At 53.2% G+C, this 15,028-nt stretch overlaps 1 protein-coding gene across 9 annotated transcripts in view; it reads left to right on the top strand.

The window, feature by feature from the left end:
- Crocc (ciliary rootlet coiled-coil, rootletin) overlaps positions 1–15,028 on the top strand; it is a 44,985-nt gene that overhangs the window by 1,157 nt on the left and 28,800 nt on the right. For 3 of the 9 annotated variants that reach the window (XM_029476503.1, XM_029476501.1, XM_029476504.1), the window contains exons 2-9: positions 1,392–1,527; positions 6,689–6,830; positions 8,558–8,712; positions 12,602–12,787; positions 12,871–12,954; positions 13,029–13,090; positions 13,170–13,335; positions 13,679–13,785. In XM_029476503.1, the coding sequence (XP_029332363.1) occupies positions 8,578–8,712; positions 12,602–12,787; positions 12,871–12,954; positions 13,029–13,090; positions 13,170–13,335; positions 13,679–13,785 (740 nt within the window). In that variant the 5' untranslated portion in view covers positions 1,392–1,527; positions 6,689–6,830; positions 8,558–8,577. Of the gene's footprint in view, positions 1–1,391; positions 1,528–5,975; positions 6,261–6,688; positions 6,831–7,789; positions 7,855–8,557; positions 8,713–12,601; positions 12,788–12,870; positions 12,955–13,028; positions 13,091–13,169; positions 13,336–13,678; positions 13,786–15,028 lie in introns of those variants that run through there. The other 6 variants (XM_029476499.1, XM_021159580.2, XM_029476500.1 and 3 more) reach the window with 5 other exon arrangements.

The raw sequence follows: 15,028 nt of genomic DNA, 5'->3' as shown, positions 1-15,028 counted from the left end.
AAAAAAAAAAAAAAAAAAAAAAAAAAAAAAAAAAAAAAAAAAAAAATGCACCTGAACAGCTTACTTCACTTAGCCACATAGCCTGCAGTAGCCTTACACATCTTTGGTTGGTGTACTGTGGTTTGTCACAGAAAGTTAGGTGTGGGCCACTTGTAGCATTGACTTGGAAGTGTTAGGTTTTCAGATTAGAGATGGTGAGCCTGTATTGTGGCTCTCCTCCATATTCATTCATTCGTTCATTCATTCATTCATTCATTCAACAGCTGTGTGTAGAGCTGCAGGCCCTAGGCACCACGGAGGTGTTGATGCACAAAGGTGACTTGCTCCCTGCTCTCAGTAGAGATAGTGATGTAAGCAGTGACCAGCAAGGGCCATTTTAACTGGGAGCTCTAAGCTAGCTCTCCCAGGAGGTGAGCCAGCTCTGATCTGCAAGTGGCTCTTACTTAATCTTGTACAAAGAGGAAGAGAGAGAGAGAGGCCAAGAGAGAATGATGGCAGGCGCAAAGGTGTGTGGTGGGAGCTTGGATGGTGTGTTTGAAGAATCAAGGCCAGTGTGACGGAGTAGTGGGGGAAGAGAAGGGTATGAGTTGGGACAGGTGGGCTGGGGCCAGGCTCAGTAGGCCTTTCAGGCTGAGACAAGCGGGGAGCTTTGAGCACAGACGAACAGAATCTCAACTGTGCAGAGTAGAATAGGGTTGGGAGACTAGAGAGGAAACAGGAGACCCTGGGGGGCCATCATAGCAGTTCCTGTGAAGCAGTGGCTCATATCATGCACATTAGAGACCAGGATGTAACTGGTGCCTAGCAAGGGCTACATAATGTCAGTTGTTGCTGTTACTGTTTAAAACTTTGAAATGGAAGGGCTGGGATGTAGCTTGCCTGATAAGCACAAATCCTTGCCTTTAGTCCCCAGTATTGAAAGAACCAGGTATGGTGGTATACACCTATAATCCCACACTTGGAAGGTGGAGGTAGGATGTGATCCTGGGATACTTAAGACCCTGTTTTGAAAAACCAAAGTAAGACAAAACCACTCTGAGACCAGGCTGACCTGGGTCTCAGCTGTGGCGTCAACTCCTCCGAGCTGGTGAATGTGAGCAGATTATTTATTTACCTTCGCTGAGCTGAGCGTCACCAACCGTGAAGTGTGTAGAATGGTACCTTATGGTGAGGTAGGGGCAGGTTGGTTCAATATTTTCGTTATAATTTCTAGTCAGTGACTAGAGAAAATGGGGAGGGGGGTAAATGGTAGGAAAGACTGGTGTGTTTGGGACCCGTGAGCAGTCGGTAAGGCACTGGTTTTTTGGCAAGACATGGCAAATAGGTTTGGAGTTCCAGCAAGAGTGGGTTCTAGCAATGAGCTCAAAGGATCTCCTTGTTCCTCCAAACAGTGGCTGAGAGTCAGGAAGTGAGGTGTGAAGTCTAGTCACCTGGAAGAAGCAGAGACTACAAAAGATGGGGTGAATACTACAGCAGCAACAGCAACAACAGGAGCGCCTGTCCCTGTTCACTACCGGAGGACTTAAGGTAATGCTAGCTCATAGACTCATGTGACCCAGCTGGGTGTTGGTGGCGCACGCCTTTGATCCCAGCACTTGGGAGGCAGAGGCAGGCGGATTTCTGAGTTCGAGGACAGCGCCAGGGCTACACAGAGAAACCCTGTCTCGAAAAACCAAAAAAAAAACCCACAACAACAACAACGAAGAATCATGTGACCCTTAAACTTAACCAAAGCTGGTTTACAAATGGCTTCCTTCTAGGTGTTTAGTAGGTAGCGTTCTATGCTGTGAGCATAGGACCCAAAACCTTCCATCTTGTGGCCTCCTCTGGGACCCAGGCCTTATGTCCTTCCAGTTGGCAGGCCATCTTCCTCTTGGAAAGATTTTGCTGATCACTCCACAGTGACACATTCCATCATCCACAGTGACATATTCTATCAGGTAGAGCTTGACTGTATCTGGACACACTTTCTGGCTGGTGGATCCACGTGCACAGTTTGTTTCATCCTCCTGGGAGAAACAGGCACCATTAGCACTCCAGAAAAGAAAACAGACTTGGGATGAAGAGGGGTGAAGCCCTTGTATAAGGTGATAAAGCCCAGGCGGAAGCTTGGCCAGGTTCAGAGTCACGCTAGTAGTCACTGCTGTCTAAGTTCATTTTTGTCGCTGTACAGGATACGTAAAACTGGATAGTTTGTTTCGTTATATTTATTTTACCTGTATGAGTGTTTGCCTGCATGTATGTGTGTGTGTTATATGTGTGCCTGTGACCTATGGAGGCCAGCAGAGGGTGTCAGATTCCCTGGAACTAGAGTCACCATGTAGGGGCTTGAATCAGAGCCCAGGTTCCCTGCAAGAAGAGCCAGGTCTCCAGCCCTAAGATTAGGTAATTTATAAAAGAGAAGGTTCATTAATTGATGATGCTGAAGAATAGGAGCTCAGTGGGTGGCCACAGGCTGTGGGAAGATGGAAGACATGCCAGCCAGAGGGCAGAGGGCTGGGCTCAACCTTCAACAGCCACCTTACATTGTTATTTACATGTACGCATGTCTGCAGTACATACATGTGTGCATGTGTGTTCACATATGTGTGGGTGCACAGATGTGTGCAAACCTACCCATGTCTTAGTTACCGTTACCATAGTTACTGTGCGGTGGTGAAACACCACACCCAAAGCCAACGGGGAGGAAAGGCTTTCTTTGGCTCACAATTCCATATCACCGTTCACCATAGAAGGAAGTCAGGACAGGAACTCAAGCAGGGCAGAAACCTGGAGGCAGAGCTGATTCAGAGGTCATGGGGGAATGCTGCACTGGCTTGCTCCCTATGGCTTGCTCGGTCAGCTTTCTTACAGACCCCAGAACCACCAGCCCAGGGATGGTACCACCCACAATGGGCTGGAGCCTTCCCCATCCATCACTGATTAAGAAAATGTCCTACAGAGGGTCTTCCGGAGCCGTTTTCTCAACTGAAGTCCCCTCCTTTCAGCTAGCTCTAGCTTGTGTCAAGTTGACATAAAACTATCCAGACCCCCTGTATTCCATGGCCAGGAATCAGAACACCAGGCCTCGTGCTTTGTTGTGTCCCACCAGCGGATCACATGTCTGGGTTCTAGTCTGGAAAGGCATCTTGGAAACCTGGAAGAGAAGAGGGGCTAGGCGGCGCGAGAGAAAGATGCAGCTAAGACAGTCATCCTGATCAAAGCTCAATTTTACTATTCGGACATGCAGTTATGAAGGAGGGGAAGAGGGCCTGATTCCCGCCAAATAATCCTAGGGTCCAGTAGCAGGGTGACCACGTGTATGGCTCTGGAACAGTTCCAGCTGTGGGCGTGGCAGAACGATTGAGTGGCAAGCTCCATCCCGATGGGGAGGGGAGGCTACAGTGTCGCATCCGCTCTCGACCAGTAAGAACGACATGACCACCAGTTCTTCTAACAGCAGTTTATTCAGCAAACTTCAGTCTTCATCTCTCTCCCTTCATCTTTTTCTCCCCCAAACCCCGGGCCTCTCACTCTTATATACTCTCAGCCCCCATCTACTCACAGCAGGCCACATCACCTCACCAGGCACGCAGCTTCAGCCAATCAGGGCGGCAGGGGCATGTCTCCACCAAATATGGACTTGTTTACACTGCCAGCATCATGGTGCACCTGTGCAGCTCTTGCGATGGACGTGGCTTATTTTTAGGTGTATGAGGAAGTCAGGTGCAAGTCATAAGACTTAGCTGCAGTCCTGGGCGCCATCTTGGGACTGCTGCCACACCCGCTCCTTACACTACAGTGCTTTTTGGGGGGTTGGGGGTGGGGCGTTGTTTTTTGTTTTTTGAGACAGGGTTTCTCTGTATAGCCCTGGCTGGAACTCACTCTGTAGACCAGGCTGGCCTCGAACTCAAAAATCTGCCTGCCTCTGCCTCCCAAGTGCTGGGATCAAAGGCGTGCGCCACCATGCCCGGCAGGCCTTATGCTTTTGTGGTAAGTGCTTTGCCCACCAAAGCACCCCACCTTATGTATAAATGTATGTATTTATGAATAAGTGCTGTCTGCACACGTGTCTGCAAACCCTATGCATGCCTGGTGCCTGCAGGGACCTGAAGAGGGTATCGGATCCCCCTGAAGCTGTAGTTAGGTGGGTTCTGGGAACTGAGCCCAGGTCCTCTGCACAAGCAGCCAGGTTCTTTAATGTGTCATCTGTCTCTCGTAATGTAGCTAGGATTGGTCTCAAACACAAGATTCTTCTGTCTGTACTTCCAAAGTGCTGGGATGACAGACCTGATCCGCCATGCCTGCTTCAACCCCCACTCGTGATACAAGTAACCTATGGTGTTGAGAAAGACGTCAGTCCCTCTGACCTACTCCCCTCTTAAAGGTCCCATCACCTCTCGACATTCACATCAGCGGCCACATTTTACCAAGAGTTTGGGAAGGGACAAATGTATCTTTTGTTCTCCTGATCTAATTGTCTCAGAGGCTTCCTGCCTCTTCTGCTAACCTGAGCCTAGTCCCGGAAGCTTCTAGCCTCCATACAATCTTATCTAGGCCTAGAGTGTTTTCAGCCTCTGAGACTTACTGCTGAATAAGCTCACCCTTTCTAGCTCTTTCTGAACACTCGCTGTTGATCAACTGTTCTGGCTCGAAACTTCTCCCCACACTGACTGGTTCAAACTGGCTTCTTTCAGCTGCTGACTGAATTGCTCTGCTTGGTCTAGTACTAACTCTGGCAGTCTGTCCTAATCTTCTGCCTCTGGCTCATTCTCTGGCTTGTTCTCTCTTCAGCCTGTCTCTGTACAACTCTCCCGGTAAGACGTCCTCTCTCCCCTTCTCTCTCTGCGCTGCTCTCTTCGGTAGCCTCCAGACCTCCATAGCAGCTTGGGGGCGCCTACCTTCTTGTCCAGGTGTATACTGGAAACATTTGCAGTACGGATTCCTTAGTTGGGAAGAAGCAATTCAGTCTGGACTGAAGTGTGCGTATGCAGCGCCTACCGCATCCTTCTCTCTGACTTGGATACCTCAGCAGGTCTTGAAGACCAAGGGGCCTGGCTTTGCCCTTTAGGCATTTTGGGGAGTCTGCTTGGCTTAAGGGGAGGTGAGCTTCAGGTTTACACTTCTCCTTAGCTTGTCACCTTGAATAGGTGAGTCCTCCACCCCTCTGAGCCTTGTTTTGCTCATCCGGAAATGGGCTGATGGGAGGATTAGATGAATTTGACACACCCTAGAACTCAGGGCCCTGGAGAGTAGAAACTAGCAGGTAAGTGCTTAAGTGAGCTGCTGTGAGCTTAGTCTTGCCCTGTGTACTTCTGAACCCCTCCCTGCTTTCAGCACCCTTCAGTTCCCACAAAGACCCTGCTCTCGTTTACAGATAGGGAAACTGAGACCAGGAGAGGTAATTTATCCAGGGCCATACTGCTAACACATGGCAGGCCAGCAACTCCGGGTCCTTACCATTGTGCCACACAGCCTCCTTGCTTCTGGGAGGGAAACTGCTCTCAGACTTTGGGGGCCCAGGGACTGTGCACGTTGAGTTTTCTCCTGAGTGAAGACAATGTTTACCCAGTGTTCCCTGGGTGAACTGGCACCCAGTTATGTGCTGTGGACGGGCAGATGCTTTGCTCCCAGGAGCTCAATGGTGCCAGCTCTGACACAGGAGGATGCTGGGACACAGCCGGGGGTGGGACTTGGACCGGCTCAGTTTCTAGTCTTGTCTGAGCGCCTGCTTTCTTTGCTTCCAACCTGTAGTGCACAAGCATCTCTCTGCCTAGCAGCAGGCTGCAAATAGGTTCTGAGCAAACCACGTGAGCTTGCCCGTTCCGGGTCAGAGAAGATGCTCTGTGAGCTAGGGACTCTGGCCTCGGGCAGCCAGGCTTGTAAGGCTGCAGTGCCCACAGAGTGGGGAGGGAGGAGGGAGTGGGGAACACTGTCCCCTACCATTCATGGTCTCCTCCCTGAGTGCTGTCTGGGCCCTCCCTCCTCAGGCACCTCTGCTTCCTGCTGCTCTTCCCCTCCTCTCTTCTGAATCCCTCCCCACCCCCTGCGTGGTCACGTGGGGGCACCATCGGATTTAAGCTTAATCTGCTGGGCTGCTCAGCCCAGCAATCTGGCTTTGGTGTGTTAGTGCATTGGTGCATGTAGCGGAGACGACCTTCGACCTCCGTACTTTGAGGAGGGGGGCTGTGGAGTACCCACAGGACCCCCCCCCCCACTCCATGAGCCTGGGACTGGCAGAATCTCTGCAGGCTCAGCTGGCACTGGAGATTGTGATCCAGGTGGGTCCTGAGGGCCGTGTCTACCCTGTCCAGGGGCAGAGCAGGGCAGAAGAACCCACCTTGTAGTAGTGGTGAGAGGTGGTGAGTGGAGGGAAGTGTGGGTAAGTGTGCGAGGGTCTCAGTTTGCAGGTCAGGGGGCCACACAGGCCAGTGCTGGGACTCCTTAATCCCAATGTACAGTAGTGGGGAAGGGCCCCTCCCCTTGTGGACTTTAGGGATTACTGGCCTCTGGCACAGCAAGATCCTCCTGCCTTCTCTGCCCTTCAGGTCCTGCCTGGGGCCCAGCGCTAGGAGAGACACTGAGCAGGTGCTCTCTGCAGTTTACCCTTGTTTCCTAGTTTCTCTAGGACTTGGGCCACAGGATTTGCCCAACTTTCAGGCCAGGAAGTCAGGCGTCTAGGATCCCTGAAAACTCTCTCTTCTCACAGTCTCTGGAGAGCTGTGTGGTGGGACCAAACCAAGAGAAGAGCCTGAGTGTGCAGAACCAGGCCCAGGACGTCCAGGGAGCCAGCCTGCTTGTCTGTGCCAGGGAGGTTATCACCAGCAACCTCTCCCGGCCTGAGACCCCAGGTACCACCTCCCTACCCTGTCCAGGTCCTTCTCCCTTCTCAGCAGCAGGGACACAGATGGTGCTGCTGTGTAGTGTAGTGCTGTGTGTGTGTGTGTGTGTGTCGGTGAGCGTGCACACATGTGCGCGCATACATGTATGTTGTAATGTGTGGCTCATGCGCACGTGTGTACAGGTACATTTCCTGTGAGCATGAGGATGACAAAGAAGTGCTCTGGTGTTCTCAACCACTTCCCTTACCTCAGGATCTCACACAGCTTGGAGCTAGGCTGCCAGCCAGCAAGTCCTACTGATTTTCTCGGCTCTTTGCCGAGTCGCTTTTGGGTTACAGGTGCCCTAGGGGCCATGCCCAGCTTTGTACATGGGTGCTGGGATTTGAACTTAGATACTCATGCTTGTGTGTAGCAAGTGCCCTTATGTGCTGATCCACGTCCTCAGCCCCAGACCCTACTCCTTGAATGCACATAGGGAGACAGGCACAGCTCTGTGATGAAGGAGCAGCCGGAGCTGAGATGCAATTATTTTATTTACTCCCCATGTGGCACAGCTTTAGGAGAGGGCTAGCCCTTTCCACTCACTGCTTCAGATTTGAACACCAGATAATGAATTTCCTACCGGGGATGGTGTGAGCTGTCTGAGGCTAAGGGATGGGGTTGGGGCCAGCTCAGACCAGGCTCTTATAGGGGCCTAATGACTTAGGCCCAAAAGCTGCCAGCCGCAGGTCCTCCTGGGGTGCAGCATGCATAACTTGGTTGTGCAGACTGAGTGCCTGGACATAAGGCCAGCTGGTTCGTTAGTGGTATGGCTGCTGTTATCCAGTTCAGACTCCATATCAGGCCAGGGCTGTCTCTTTGAGTGGACAGCCCACTTTGAGGGATGCTGTGACTCCCCATAGGTGGGGAGACTTAATGACCCCCCCCCAAAGGCTAGAAAGCCTGCAGTGTGTGTCCGTGTTTTTCAGGGTGAAAGTTACAAGCTAGCTGCCACTGACTTACACCATAGTTTCTGAGGTCCTGAGAGAACTGGGTATGATGGTGCTTGCCTAAAATCTCAGCCTTTGAGGGGTGGGGGAGGGGATCAAGAGTTTCATGCCAGCTCAGGCTGCTTAGGGAGACCTTATCTCAAAAACAAGGAAACAAAGCAAAGGTATAGAAGCCCCGCTTTTGAGTAAAGCTTTACCCATTTAACAGATGAGTAAAATTGAGACCTGAATAGTTCTCAGAAAAGGAGGGAGCAAGAATTCAGAGCTTTAGCCAGGCGGTGGTGGCGCATGCCTTTAATCCCAGCATTTGGGAGGCAGAGACAGGTGGATTTCTGAGCTCAAGGCCAGCCTGGTCTACAGAGTGAGTTCCAGGACAGCCAGGGCTACACAGAGAAACCCTGTCTCGAAAAACCAAAAAAAAAAAAAAAAGAAAAAGAATTCAGAGCTCTGTGTTTTGAGGGTGGTGGGTGCAGAAAGACATTCTCCTGACTTGTAGCTAGAGCTTTCCTCCTGTATGTTCTGGGGATTTGGCCACAGGGCTGTAGTTGTTTGTACACAAATCTAGCTCTTGGCCTCTCTTGCCGACCTTCCTGTTCCCAGCTTTCTTGGCCCCTAGGTGTTGCAGCCACACACACCCGGGCTCCTCCCAGGTCCCGTCCACCTTCTTGTCTCAGGAATGAGTAGAACACATGTGGGGGCTAGTGCTCCTCCACCCAGAAGTCAACCTCAGCCCCTGTCCCTTGTCAGCCCCACTCCAGGTCCCAGAGATGGCTTCACTGCTGTCGCTGCAGGAGGAAAACCAGCTGCTGCAGCAGGAGCTGTCCCGCGTGGAGGACCTGCTGGCCCAGAGCCGCGCAGAGCGGGATGAGCTGGCCATCAAGTACAATGCTGTCAATGAGAGGGTGGGTGCTGTGGCCCGGCCTGGGTCGGGGAGGGAGGTGCCTTGACCAGGCCCATGGGCCTCGGAAGGATAGATATCTAGTTTAGACTAAAGTGCTGTCAACTAGAATGGCCTTGAGTGCCCGGCGACCGGGAGGGAGCTGAAGGCGGTTGAAGGTAGATAGAGGTGGGTAAAGGATGGAGTGTGTACTGACGGGTGGGATAATGGTTGTAATAGTAGCTCCCTATATGGAAAGCCTCCAATGTGCCAGGAATGTGCTCAAAATTTAGGGTATCAAAGTTGATGATGCCCATTTAACCAAGGAGAGAATAGAGGCCCAGAGAGAGCCCAGGGAGAGCTATGACCCGTGTCACAGCCTTTGCGGGTGGCAGAGAGCCTGCTGGCTGCTGCAGGGTCCAGTGTGTGCTCGTGGGAGGCCCTGTCTTGATGGAAGCCTGCGTATTGTATCGTGTGTATCTCTGAATACCCTCTGGTGGTGGGGTGTGCCCATGTCCTGGTCTGCTTGCTCAAACATGTCTCTGACTTGTTGGGGCTTGGTAAGGAGCAGAGTGGGGGCCCCATGGGGGTCCCCTAGCTTCAAGGACACTACAGAATTCATTTCTTAGAGTCCACAGGGGGTACAGGGACAGGGTGGTAGGAGCACTGGGTTGGTACTGTTGATGGGCCAGAACCAACCTTCTGGTTCTGACCCAGGACACAGTGCCAGTCCCTCGGGGACTGCCTTTTTGGTGCCAACTTCAGCAACTGATGCTCACATTGTCCCCTGATTGACAAGGGAGTAGGATAGGTAGGCAGTCCCTTCTCTTCTGTGTGGTCTGCAGCGGGGCTGGGGGGCTGTGTCCACTCAGATCTTCCCCTCAGATGTTGGCACACACAGCCTACATTCCTGATGGTTGTGTGCCTGAGACAGTTTGGGTGAGACCCCCACCTGGAGGCAGAGATCAGGTGAAAATGACCTTGAAGGCTTTTCCTGGGGGAGGGAGGGGGTCCACAGAGAGCATAAAAACCTAGTGGTTACAGATGGAGAAACTGAGGCCCTGTGGTGGAGCTGGATAAGACCACAGGTCCATGGCTGTGATTGTATGGCGCATACGGCAACCTGTGCCTGCAGATGACAGGTGCCCTGTGGCCACACTGGCCTGGCAGACTAGTTAGGGGACAATCAGTGAGGTTGTTTGCATCCTTCAAACCCCACATCTCCCTGGGATAGGGAGTGGAACGTGAGCCAGGATTCATGCTCTGGTCATTGCATGTCCTGTGGAGAAACTGAGACAGGACTCCCAGAGGGCACCTCCTAGGTCCTCAGTGTCCCCAAGAAACAGGTATAGTGAGATTCGTGGGAAAGAGAGAGTGGCCTTATCCCTTGGCGCTAGAGAACAGACTCCCTGGGTCCTCCCCCTCCCTCATGTGTCCATGGCAACCTGGGTTTAGTGAGTTAATGGGACAGGAGAGCAACGGTTGCTAAGGGAGACAGTAAACTACTTTCATCCATTCTTGGGGCAGCTCCTTTCTAATGGAACTGCAAGTCAGATGGAAAGGCTGTTTTGTAAAAGGCAGAGTTTGTGGAGAGAGGTGAGGTCTGGCCTGCAATAGCCTGGCACCGAGCACTGGGGAAGCAGGTGGAGTCCCTAGTTACTGCTCAAAATCCCTCCATACCACAGGCGCCAATAGCGCCGGTGTCACATGTATGTGCAAATACACACATTGCAGGCCACAACTAGACCCCACAGAACACAACACATAGAGACAAACCCACCCAGCTGGGAGGTGGTGGTGTGTGCCGTTAGTATTCTGGAGGCAGCGGCGAGAGCGTTCCAGAACAGCCAGGGCTTAGACATCCTCAGACACTCAGACTCTATGTAGCCAGAGCACACACAGTCCTGACACAGTAACACCTGGGTGGACAGTCACAGCATCGCCACATACCAGAACCAATAGCATGGCATATTCTGCACATCTCCTGTCTGGCTGCACACAGACAACAAAAGAACAGAAGCCAGCATGAGCTGTCGGTCAGCTCACAAAGGCACTCACACGTGCCACCACCTGTGACCCACTCACAGAGCCCAGAGTGTCCTCCCCAGGTCCCTCTGACATTCACAGATACACAAGCTCATGTCCTGGTACATGCCGATGGACACAGTGCCTGCACCACCCCCATAGACCCTGTCCAAATGCACCTCACCCAGGAGTGTGAGAAGGCCCAGATACCAGGTGTCAGCACACACCCAGCGTATACAAGGCATGCAGGGTGAGCCACTCTCACCAGCACATTACACACACACACACCTTCCAGAGCTATGCGACAGACGTGGGCACTGCCCACTTCTTGGTTTGCTTGGGCCATAGACTCAGAGGAAGTTCCTGCTGCCACCTCCCTTAGCAGCCTCAGCTCACAGTGCAGCCCCGTGGACTGTGCTGACCCCTTCCTGTTGGTGTTATCCCAGGGGACACAGTCACCCTGCCCACCGGCATCACTGTGGGTGGCTCTCAGCATCTACCAGGTGTACTGGGCTAGTGTAGGCCTGGAGGGCCGCTGACCTAGCCTGGGCCTCTGGTTAGTATGGATGAGAAAGGCCCTCCCGTCCTGCTGGCTTCCCTTTGACTGGTGGCCCTAACTTGTGTGTGTGTGTGTGTGTGTTTGAGGGCCCTGCTGGTTAGCCTGGGTGCTTGGGAGATGGATGGTAAGTATGGGTTAGCATCAGTCATCTGGGCTAGGGATCGGTCCCCTGTGTGTGTTCATGACCCTAAGTGTGCTCATCTTTGGCCTTTCGCCCCTCAGCCCCTTTCCCTGACAGCTAGAAGCTGGGAGACCCCAGAAAGAGCAGCCAGGACCATCAGGCACCCCGACAGGGTTGAGGGGGCTAGTGGACAGGCCTCTGTGTGCTCAGGGTACTGGGGCTAGCACGCTGCACAATAGCGGGAGTGGAAGAAGTTAGACAGGAGTCCTGTGAGGTGAGGGAGACGGGAGTGAGGGGCAGAGCAGGTGCTAGGTAGGGCACATACAGATGGATCTTAAGGCTGTGTGTTTACTGGGGCTCCTCCGGGTCAGCCTGGGGTGATCGAGACTACCTGTGTTCACTACAGATGCTTTCTGTGAGCTCAGATCTTCTGTGTATTGATACCTCTGCTCTGAGTAGATTCACATGTACTCAAGTTGTTAGTTCAGTGGTCTCAAACAGTCCCTGGGTGTGAGCCATCCCACCCCACAGCCAATGTACAGCTAGGTACTAAAATCCAGTGGGGAACAAAAATCCAGGCTTTCCTGAGCTTGCCTCAGGGAAGGAAGAGGGGTCGGGAGACCTAGAAGTCTGAGGCCGAAACCATAGTGGGACGACTCTGTTCTTTAGGAGTAGCCGCGTGCACGGAGGGGGTGGGCACTTAACTGTCTGCCTGCAGGACCATACATGTGCAGACATGGTGGCAGGTCTACTGCACATGTGCATGCTTGTCTCTTGTGTGGCCTGTCTGTGCCATACCTCTTCTAATTGTATACCCATGCCCACCCCATCCATGTGTGCATAGCCAGCCTTTGTTACTCTGCCTTCTTTATCAGTGTGTGCCCTTGCCCGCCCCACATATATTCTCATGTCTGCATTGCATGTCTGTGCCTGTTTTGTGTATCTAAACATGCTCCATCAGTGTGCCCATGTCTGCCTTGCGTGCCCAAGCATGTCCTATCTATGTGCCATGCTCTGTATGCCTCTGTGTGCATTGCCTTGTCTGTGTGCCAATGCCTGCTCTGTCTGTATGCTCATGTGCACGGCATCCTGGGCCTACCTGCCTGTAACTGCTTCTCGGAGTGCATGGCCATCAGGTTGCAAGGCATTGTGGGTCTGGGCCCGCTTCCCAGGAGGCACAGGACTCTCACCCAGGGCCCTTCCCTGCAGCTGGAGCAGGCTGTGCGGCTGGAAACTGGGGAGCTGGAGGCACAGGAGCCCAGAGGGCTGGTGCGGCAGAGCGTGGAGCTGCGGAGGCAGCTGCAGGAGGAGCAGGCCTCCTACCGGCGCAAGCTGCAGGCCTACCAGGAGGGCCAGCAGCGGCAGGCCCAGCTAGTGCAGCGGCTGCAGGCCAAGGTCAGGGCTGCCCACCCCCACCCCTGCCCTCACTTCACTTGGCCCTCACCTCTGGGCTCACGCTGCCTCCTGCACATTGCCAGATCCTGCAGTACAAGAAGCAGTGCTCAGAGCTGGAGAAGCAGCTGATGGACAGGTCCACTGAACTGGAGCAGCAGCGACTGCGGGTGGGTGACAGGGTGGGGCAGGCGTAGACCTTCCTGCCTCTGCTCTCCTCCTGACTCCCCTCCTCCTCACCTAGGACACAGAACACAGCCAGGACCTGGACAGCGCTCTTCTGCGCCTAGAGGAGGAACAGCAGAGGTGAGGGGGTGGGATAGCCAGTGGGCACCCTCTGGATAAGTGAGCAAGTGCCCACTGAACACCCCCCCACCCCTCCTAGAAGTGCCAGCCTGGCCCAGGTGAATGCCATGCTGAGAGAGCAGCTGGACCAGGCCAACTTGGCCAACCAGGCTCTGAGCGAGGACATACGCAAGGTGACCAGTGACTGGACCCGCAGCTGTAAGGAGCTGGAGCAGCGGGAGGCAGTGTGGAGGCGCGAGGAAGAGGTGAGCAGGGCAGTGGGGCGTCCTTGCAGGGGTTCAGTCAAGTCCAGAGAGAGACAGGGAGCCTGACCATGTGGTCCCGGCCTTCTTGGGAGAGCTGGCCTTGGTCACACATGCCCGGGGCCAGGCTGGCCGTTTCTTCCATTCCTCATGAAGTGTAATGTCACTGTTGCATGGAGAGAGTTAGTGACCAACCCATGGTCATGGTCACTCTCTGGCAGCTGGGAGGTCTCTCCAGGCCCTGGGTGCTCTCTGCTTCTCGGGAAGATACAGGTCCTCTCCTAGGCCATGCTGGCAGGCCCCTAGGGCAGGCATGCAGCAGTGACCCTAGCATCTCTCTCCCTAGTCCTTCAACGCCTACTTCAGCAGTGAGCACAGCCGCCTGCTCCGCCTCTGGAGGCAGGTCATGGGGCTCCGACGACAGGCCAGCGAGGTGAAGATGGGCACGGAGAGGTGAGGCCTGGCTGCCGGGGACGCAGGGTGCATCCTGCCCTGGACGGGCCGTCTCTGCAGATGCAGAGGCAGCTGGCAGGAAGAGGCATTGCTGGGGCTCAGCTGGACTACACACTCTTCCTACTGCATTCAGAGCCACTCTGGGACAGGAACTCTCCTACTCCCCCATTTTACACCGAAGATCAGAGAAGTTGAGTGAACATCTCAGGTCACACAGCAGAGACTGAGTTTGTCGTCATAGCTTGTTTGGATCAGGAGCCGTAGATATTCACAAAAATTTTTTGAGATATCATCTCACCATGCAGCTCTGGCTAGCCTTAAATTCAGAGATCCACCTGCCTCTGCCTTCTGATTGCTGGGATTAAAGGCAGACATTACCATGCCCACCAGATTTTTAAATTTTTGAATCTTTTTTTTTTTTTTTCTTAGAGTCTCATGCATTCCAGGCTGTCAGATCCTTGCGGTACAAGGATGGTGGCCTTAAACTTCAGATCGTCCTGTTTCCACTTGAGTGCTGGAATTACAGGCGTGTGCTAGCATGCCGGGATTATGTATGGCTGGGGACTGAACCTGGGGCTCTGCATGAGTGAGGCCCCAGCCTTGTGCTTGGATCTTGTTCTTCCAAGTGCTGGGGCTACAGGTCTGTGTCTTCCACCATTCCTGGCTAAACTTTTTTCCTTTGGGTCTCTTGAGTCTCTATCTGTTCAGGAACAGCTGGCTGTCCTCAGGGATTCCCATAGTCTAGCTTTTGCTGTCCTGTGTTTATGTGAGCCTGCCTGCCACAGATCTGTGGCTACATCACAGACTGCTGTTTTCTTGGCAATACTCAGAACCTCAGCAGTGCACTTTCCCCCACAGGAGCCCCCTGGCCTGGGGCACATGTCTATGTACTGTGAGGCACTCGCCTGCCCCCTGCTGTTGGATACTCAGCACTGTAGTTCATGCAGAGAGTGAGCCCACATTGGGACTTTAAAGTGGGCCTTGTTTTTTTATTAGCATGGAGACCTTTTTTTTTTTTTCTGAGACCGGATCTCATTATGTAGCTCTGGCTTGTCTGGAGTTTGGTGTGTAGTTCAGGCTGGTTTCCAGCTCACAGAGAACCCTCCTGTCTTGACCTCCCTATTTTACCCTTGACTAGGTAGGGCATATACTTGGGGTTCCCATTTCAAAACAGTGCTGGTGAGAAGTCTGTCCTCCCTCCAATGTGACCCCTCCCCTCAGGGCAAGTGAGGACCCCCAGTTT

This window comes from Mus caroli, chromosome 4 (genome assembly GCF_900094665.2).
Source record: "Mus caroli chromosome 4, CAROLI_EIJ_v1.1, whole genome shotgun sequence".
Taxonomy (NCBI): Eukaryota; Metazoa; Chordata; class Mammalia; order Rodentia; family Muridae; genus Mus; species Mus caroli.
This window is presented reverse-complemented; position numbering and strand designations above follow the sequence as displayed.